The following is a 7,605-nucleotide window of genomic DNA, read 5'->3' on the forward strand; positions in this document are numbered from 1 at the left end:
AGTCCTTCCAGAAAGAACATATGCTAAAATTCAGAAATGGCTTCTGAACAGAAATCAAATCCAGGGCAGTGTCAAGAAGTAAAGATGGCCATGGCTATACACCCTTTAAGGTCTTAGAAAGATTTAAATTAGTACCTCAAGAGCCTTTCAAACAAGCAACTGGACTTCTAAGAAACTTAAGGGTGTGGTCCACTGCCTCTCAAGAACTCATGTAGAACAGGACCTTAGTTCCCAAACTGTGCCCTAAGGCTTCCTGGAGCACAACAGGGAATACAGTGGGGCCTTGACTTATGAGTTATTTCCTTCCAAGACCGAGCTCGTTAACTCAAATTACTCTAACAACTCAATGCAAAAAATTGGAGGAGAGACAGCTGGTATCTCAAAAAACTTGTTAGTCGGTACACTCGTAAGTCAAGGCCCCACTGTACTGTGTCTGTCACTGATCTCATAAATAGTAACTCAAGATAATACACGCTTTTAACATTACACTACGGCATTCATTCTGGCAATTGCTGTGATAAAAGGCAAGTGCTCTTAAAAAATTAATGCAGCACAGGAAATGAGAGTGGTGGTATCCAATTTTTTTATTTTTAATTTTTATTTATTTTAGAGAGAGAGGAAGGGGGTGACAGAGAAAAATCAATTTGTTATTCCATTTATTTATGCCAGCGGTTCTAAACCTCTGGGTCGTGACCCCTTTGGGGGTTGAATGACCCTTTCACAGGGGTCGCCTAAAACCATCGGAAAACACATATATAACTACATATTGTTTTTGTGATTAATCACTATGCTTTAATTATGTTCAATTTGTAACAATGAAAATACATCCTGCATATCAGATATTTACATTACGATTCATAACAGTGCAAAATTACAGTTATGAAGTAGCAACAAAATAATTTTATGGTTAGGGGTCACCACAACATGAGGAGCTGTATTAAAGGGTTGCAACATTAGGAAGGTTGAGAACCACTCATTTATGTGCTCATTGCTTGACTTTTGTATGTGCCCTGGCAGGGATCAGCCCACAACCTTGGTGTATCGGGATGATGCTCTAACCAACTGAACTACCCAGCCAGGCCAATCTGATTCCAAGGCTAGGTCATAAAAACAATGCGAATTTCTCCTGTCTCCCTTTCTCTTGGGACACGCCATGGGAAGCCAGTTAGCATGCAGTAATAAAGTCCAAGCCACATAGAGAGGCCACATCTAGGTGTTTCTGCTAACAATCCCAGTCAAGGTCTCAGCTGACAGCTAGTAGCAACTACCAGACCTATGAGTGAGCTACTTTCAGATGATTCCAGCCCCTGGACTTCCAAATCTTCCAACTGAGGCCCTAGACATCATGGAGCAGAGATTCACCCTTTGCTTTGTTCAAACTGCTGACCCACAGAATCTATAAGCATAAAAAATGTTTTTTATACCACTAAATTCTTCAGTAATTATTATACACAGTAATTATGTCAATGGTGGTTCAATATATGAAACAAATAAAGAAACTTTTAAAAGCAGGTCATGGCCCTAGCCAGTTTGGCTCAGTGGAAAGGGTCCCAGGTTCGATTCTGATCAAGGGCACGTACCTAGGTTGCCCGAGCGGGAGGCAACCAACCGATGTTTCTCTCTCACATCAATGTTTCTCTCTCCTCCATCCCCCCTCCTCCTCTTTTCCACTCTCTCTAAAAATCAATGAAAAAGTATCCTCAGGTGAAGATTAACATAAAAATGAATAAATAAAAATAGGCCATGCATGAAGCAATGATGACAGTGCATCACAAACTAAAGATGATAACTAATCCAATTCTGTGCATCTGGAATCCCTTAAGAAAAAGTGGGGAGAGAACAGTAGAAATAATTAAAAAACGACAGAGGGAAGGCAGGGGAGGGTATGAGATCAACCAAAGGACTTGTATGCATGCACATAAGCACAACCAATGGATGCAAGACATTGGGGGTGGGGGGGTGAGGGCATGTACGGGGGAGAAGGGTAAGTAGGGAAGGCCAGGGGGAGGTCAATGGGGAAAAAAAAGAGACATATGTACTATTTGTAAAACTTTAAGCAATAAAACAAAACAGATTTTTAAAAATTCAAAACAAATGTACCTCATTCACCAATCTGTTGATGTAAGACTAAGCTTCTTTGAAAAAAGGACCACTGATAGCAATTCCAAGATATATCATTTATATCTACACCACACACTATTCTCCACTATTCCCAATTTTGATTTCTTTAAGTAGAAACATGGAGCAAGAAGTTAAAAATGCTTACAAAGCAATCTGAGTGTAGAATTTTCCTAAATGTTTATGCTTCTCTTATTCATATCTAATTGGAAAGCAATTTCAAAAATTACCTTTACTGAATCTTTACATAGCATTCAACTCATTTTAACCATTTCTATAATAGTTAATTAAATTGTATAACTATAAAAAAAAGCACAATGGGTCATAAACAGGTCGGGAGCTAATAAACAACTCACTCTAGGTAAGTATTTATATATATATTTGTGTGTGCATTACCTATTTTATATACATATATATATGTATATATGTATGTGTGTGTGTGTATATATTTTGTTTCTAAAAGGAGGAGGATGAGGGACCTGTTAGGTCTGATCAAATCATTGAATCGATACCCCCTCTCCTGGGAACTGACCTTTAGAGCACTTCACAACAGACATTCCCATTTGCTTAGACCACAGTCCACTGGCTAAGACCACATTCCACTTGCTAAGAACATTATCTTTCCCCTCCAGACCTTCCCAGGACCAGCCCAGAGAATTCTCCGCTCAGAAAAAGCCCACCTGGAGTCCTTTAAAATCTCTGACTCCCCACTCCTGGATGCTAGCACCATTTGGGGGCTCAGCCCATCTGTTCTCCAGATGACCTAATGAATTTATAATGCCTTACCACTTTTGGCCTCATGTATTCCTTCAGAACCTATTATGGTCACTCACTGAATTAGCTTACTCTCTATCACACAATTACGCTTTACAGAGATATTTTTGATACAATGTGATATAATGTAGAAAATAAGAGATTCCATAAAAGTTCTGAAAATAATAAAAAATTAAATCATTCTGTAAAATAGGAATCTACCTTACCTGTTTATTCTGCTAAGAGAAATCAGTGATGGGGATCTTAAAGTCACATATCTTATTATGTAAATCAATGATGTCATTCATGTAAGACATTATCACTACAATAAAATACTGCCATTTAAAGTACATCGCAGCCGAAACCGGTTTGGCTCAGTGGAGAGAGCGTCGGCCTGTGGACTGAAAGGTCCCAGGTTCGATTCCGGTCAAGGGAATGTGCCTGGATTGCAGGCACATCCCCAGTGGGGGATGTGCAGGAGGCGGCTGGTCGATGTTTCTCTCTCATCGATGTTTCTGACTATCTCTCTCCCTTCCTCTCTGTAAAAAATCAATAAAACATATTCTAAATAAATAAATAAAATAAAGTACATCACAAATGCTAAAATATCACTGCACTTATAATTAGTGAAATATATTACTCTTGATAAGCATAAGTAATTGCAATATTTTGAAGACACCAAATAAGCTCAGAGCACTGAAAATTACTAGTCAAAAGAAGTCATATAAAAGTTATAAAAAAACATACTAAAATTCCATGCTAGGTGGAATTTTTAAAATGGAAATTTCATATAAACAAGCCCTTCAGAGACAAGAAGCTACTTTTAAATAAGGACATAAATGATTTGTTAATTAACAACTTAAAGAGACAATTATATTGCAGTTAATACAGAGACATATGTAAGAAAGTGTGGGAAATTCTCAATTAGATTACCTCCCCTTTCCTCTGTCTAGATTGTATACAGATATTCCCTTCTTATTTAAATATAGAATAATAACAGCATTTCTCAAGTAATTATTAGAGTCTCTGTTTACAACTGATATTTGGCCTCCATTAATTCACTGATCCCATCTACTCTAATTTAATATTTGTAAAGTTTTTAAATGTAAAAATTCTGCCTGGATGTGAAGAGGTATAATTCAAGTCTGGATCAGAATTATTGCTGACTACCTTCCACTAATCCGTCCACTCACCCTCACCTGCACTGTCAAAAGTCTCTAAGAGTTTTGACAAGTTTGCTGCAAGTGTGTCTAGACTTTGGAAAATTCATCAGAAGAACAAGGGACAAAATCCACATAGATAAAACAGATTACTGAAGTGATTAAATGATGTAAAGTTTGTAAATTGTATATAATCTATAATAACAACAGTGTAATATGCTAATTAGACCAGATATCCTCCCGGATGTCCTTCTGGACAACCTTTCGGACGAAGCCAGGGCTGCAAGAGAAGCCTGGATCCCGGGTGCCTGCCAGCGGCGGGAGGGAAGCCGGTGCCAGCAGCCAGGGAAGAAAGGCCTACTCTTGCACAAATTTCGTGTTTTGGGCCTGTAGTTATATATAATAAAGATAGTTTTGTTTTAAAAAGCTTCACTTTACAAAAGGCTTCAGCATAGATGTCACACACCCAGCTTCTAAATGCACTTAGGATGATCTGTGTGCAGATATTTAGTTTGCAGTTTTTCTAAAACAGTTTGCATGTCTCTATTTCATAGATAAAAGAGTCTTTTACATAAATGCAAATCTATGAATACATTTTGTTCCTTGAAACACTGGTAACAGTAAATCAGTAAGCATTACCTATTCCTTTTAGATGCTGTTCTAAATCCTGGAAAAAAAACAATGAGGCATACAGGTCCTGCTCTAAAGAGGTATCTGCCCAACAGGGAAGATAAATCAAACAAGTGGAAAATTAAGTTAAAAAACTCTTTTAAAAAATGTTAGTGACAATAGGAAAAAAAGTAGAGAGATGAAAATTTTAACAGACTAACTAGTATTCAGATGATTCTCAATATATAGAGACTCAGAACGGAGAAATGGGATCAGGGACAGGAGGGCTGGGAAAGCTTCACAGAGCCAAGAGTCACTGCTGAGTGTAGAAGGCAGACACAGGTTGACAGTCTAAAAGAGAATGTATTTCAGTCCCAAACAAAAGTATAGAGGAAGAGGTATTTAGGGGAGAGGAAGCACTCTAATTTGAAGATGGACTAAAGATTTCTAAAAATGTTCTTTTCTAGAAGAAAAAAAGTACTGGAGTTTCAGAAATTACTTTCAAAGAACATTCAAACTACAAATCATTTACCTCTTCTTTGGGGCATCTTTTGTAGCTTTTTGAAGTCTTCCAGTTGTAGCTTCCAAACTTTTAAGTGGTCGTCTGTTGGGTGGCTTTGTGGTTTGTACATTTACTGTGCTTATTTCAACTTTCATGTCCTTAAGGATATTTAGCAAGTCTTTTTTCGAATTCTCCTTTACATTGTCTTGGCTCTCTGTCTGTTTGGAAATCTCATGTGTTGGAATGGACTGCCCATCTTTTTTGCTACAGATCGCATTGTTAGTGCCAAAATATCTTTGGATATAATTTCTTGTCCTGGAAAGATTAAATAAAAAAATAAAAAAATACAATGCAAAAATAATCAAGCAAAGACTGAAAAAACTGTTTCTATGTGTTTTTAAATTTTTCAATTCAAGCCCTTCCCTTTTCCTTTTTATTTTTTTTAATTGAGGTATAATTGACATATAACATTGTATTAGTTTCAGGTGTAAAACATAATGATTCAATATTTGTATATATATATTGCAAAATGACCACCATAATTGATCTAGTGTTTTTTATTATTGTTGTTAACAACCATAATGACAGCAAATTTAACTTTTATTAAACATGTATTATGTGCCTAGTCTTAGACAACATATTTTCGGTAAATTTTTTCATACCCACATCAACTCCATAAGGTAGATTTTATCCCCATTTTGCAGATAAGCAAGCTGGAAATCAGAGAAGCGAAGTAACTTACCCAAGGTCATGAAGCTCAGAGCTCACTAAGGTCTAAGACAGTGATGGCAAACCTTTTGAGCTCGGCATGTCAGCATTTTGAAAAACCCTAACTTAATTCTGGTGCCGTGTCACATATAGAAATTTTTTGATATTTGCAACCATAGTAAAACAAAGATTTATATTTTTGATATTTATTTTATATATTTAAATGCCATTTAACAAAGAAAAATCAACCAAAAAAATGAGTTCGCATGTCACCTCTGACACGCGTGTCATAGGTTCGCCATTACTGGACTAAGACATACTGGTGGGCCGCAAATGGGTTCCAGATGTGCTGAGATATTGATCACCTAGGCCTGGGACTGCTGGTGCCTTCTTTCATTCACCTCAGACTTTGATAAAAATATCACTTTCTATGTGCTCCAAGACATTTAAAAAAAGGTTGTGAAACACTGGCATGATTACTAAATTTCAACTTATTATTCTTAAACTCAAATCTGACTGACTGCCAAGGCCTTCCTCTTAATATGATATAATAATATCTCTTTAAAAAGTCATAATTAAACAACATTAAAATAAATAAATTTCTATCTAAAAAATGTTACTTTCTATTAAAAAAAATTCTGGGTGTTATCTAAGCTGGTTAACTTTCTCATTAAGCTATGTGCCATTTAACCAATCACTATTTGTAAGCAAAGCTAAAATGGACAGAAAAAAAGAATATTTTTATATTAAAGAACTTTAAAAACTAATGACTGTTTTAGTTTCAGTAAGAGAGTATAGTGTATAAAAAGCCACTCATTAAATTGGCAAATATCTACTTTGAACTGAGCACTATACAGTAGTAGGCACTGATGATATATTAGTAACTAAGAATTTATTGTTCCTATCTTGAAGCAAACAGGATAGAGCACTGTTTCTCAAATTTTTAAAATGTATAGGAATTACCCTAGAAGATTTGTTAAAACACAGATTCTTTGGTCTCAGCAAACGATTGTGATTCACTAGCTTTGGGGAAAGATTTGAAGTTTGCTTTCTAACAAGTTCCCAAGTGATGCTGATGGTGGCGTCAGAGGACCACATTTGAGTAGCTGTGCTATGTATGTTATTGAAATCCTTAAAATCCAAACAATTTTATTATTCCTGCTTTACAGAAGAAACTGCTGCTCAAAGAGGTTAAGTTAATGATTCTTAACCTTTAGAGGTCATATGAGTCACCTAGAGAGCTCATGCAAAACTTAAATTTCTGAGATTCTTAGTTGGTAAATTTGGAATGGGGTTCAAGAATATGCACTTAACCAAGACTCCAGGTGATTCCGATGCAATTGATCTCAAAGACCCTACATTAGACTGTGGCTAAATACTGTATCAAGTTCTCAAAGCCAGCAAAGGTAGTGCCACGTTAGGGACCCTTTAATGAAAAATAAAATGGCTATTTTTTAAAATGCTGAAACAAACTATCTACACTAATCTACATTAATAAAAGAGAAAAATGGTAATTGGCGTACGACGCTACCCTTTTCATTGGCTAATCAGGGCTATATGCAAATTAACTGCCAACTAAGATTGGCAGTTAACTGCCAACAAGATGGCGGTTAATTTGCATATGTAGGCACAATGCAGGGAGGCTAAAGGGAAAGCAGGAAGAAGCCCCCTGCCACTGACAGTGATCGGAAACCCAGCGGGGAGCTAAGAGCCGCCTTTGCCCTGCCCCCCAGCCATGATCAGAGAATCAGGCGC

At 36.7% G+C, this 7,605-nt stretch overlaps 1 protein-coding gene and 1 long non-coding RNA gene across 2 annotated transcripts in view; one reads left to right on the forward strand and one right to left on the reverse strand.

The window, feature by feature from the left end:
- MRPS31 (mitochondrial ribosomal protein S31) overlaps positions 1-7,605 on the reverse strand; it is a 57,562-nt gene that overhangs the window by 47,248 nt on the left and 2,709 nt on the right. The window contains exon 2 of the mRNA XM_006752625.2: positions 5,173-5,457. Within this exon, the coding sequence (XP_006752688.1) occupies positions 5,173-5,457 (285 nt within the window). The remainder of the gene's footprint in view (positions 1-5,172; positions 5,458-7,605) is intronic.
- The window catches only part of LOC107182530, a 23,734-nt gene that overhangs the window by 8,607 nt on the left and 7,522 nt on the right, over positions 1-7,605 (forward strand). The window contains exon 2 of the long non-coding RNA XR_001513247.1: positions 372-374. This is a non-coding gene — a long non-coding RNA (uncharacterized LOC107182530). The remainder of the gene's footprint in view (positions 1-371; positions 375-7,605) is intronic.

This window comes from Myotis davidii, unplaced genomic scaffold, assembly GCF_000327345.1.
Source record: "Myotis davidii unplaced genomic scaffold, ASM32734v1 scaffold310, whole genome shotgun sequence".
In the NCBI taxonomy this organism is placed as follows: domain Eukaryota; kingdom Metazoa; phylum Chordata; class Mammalia; order Chiroptera; family Vespertilionidae; genus Myotis; species Myotis davidii.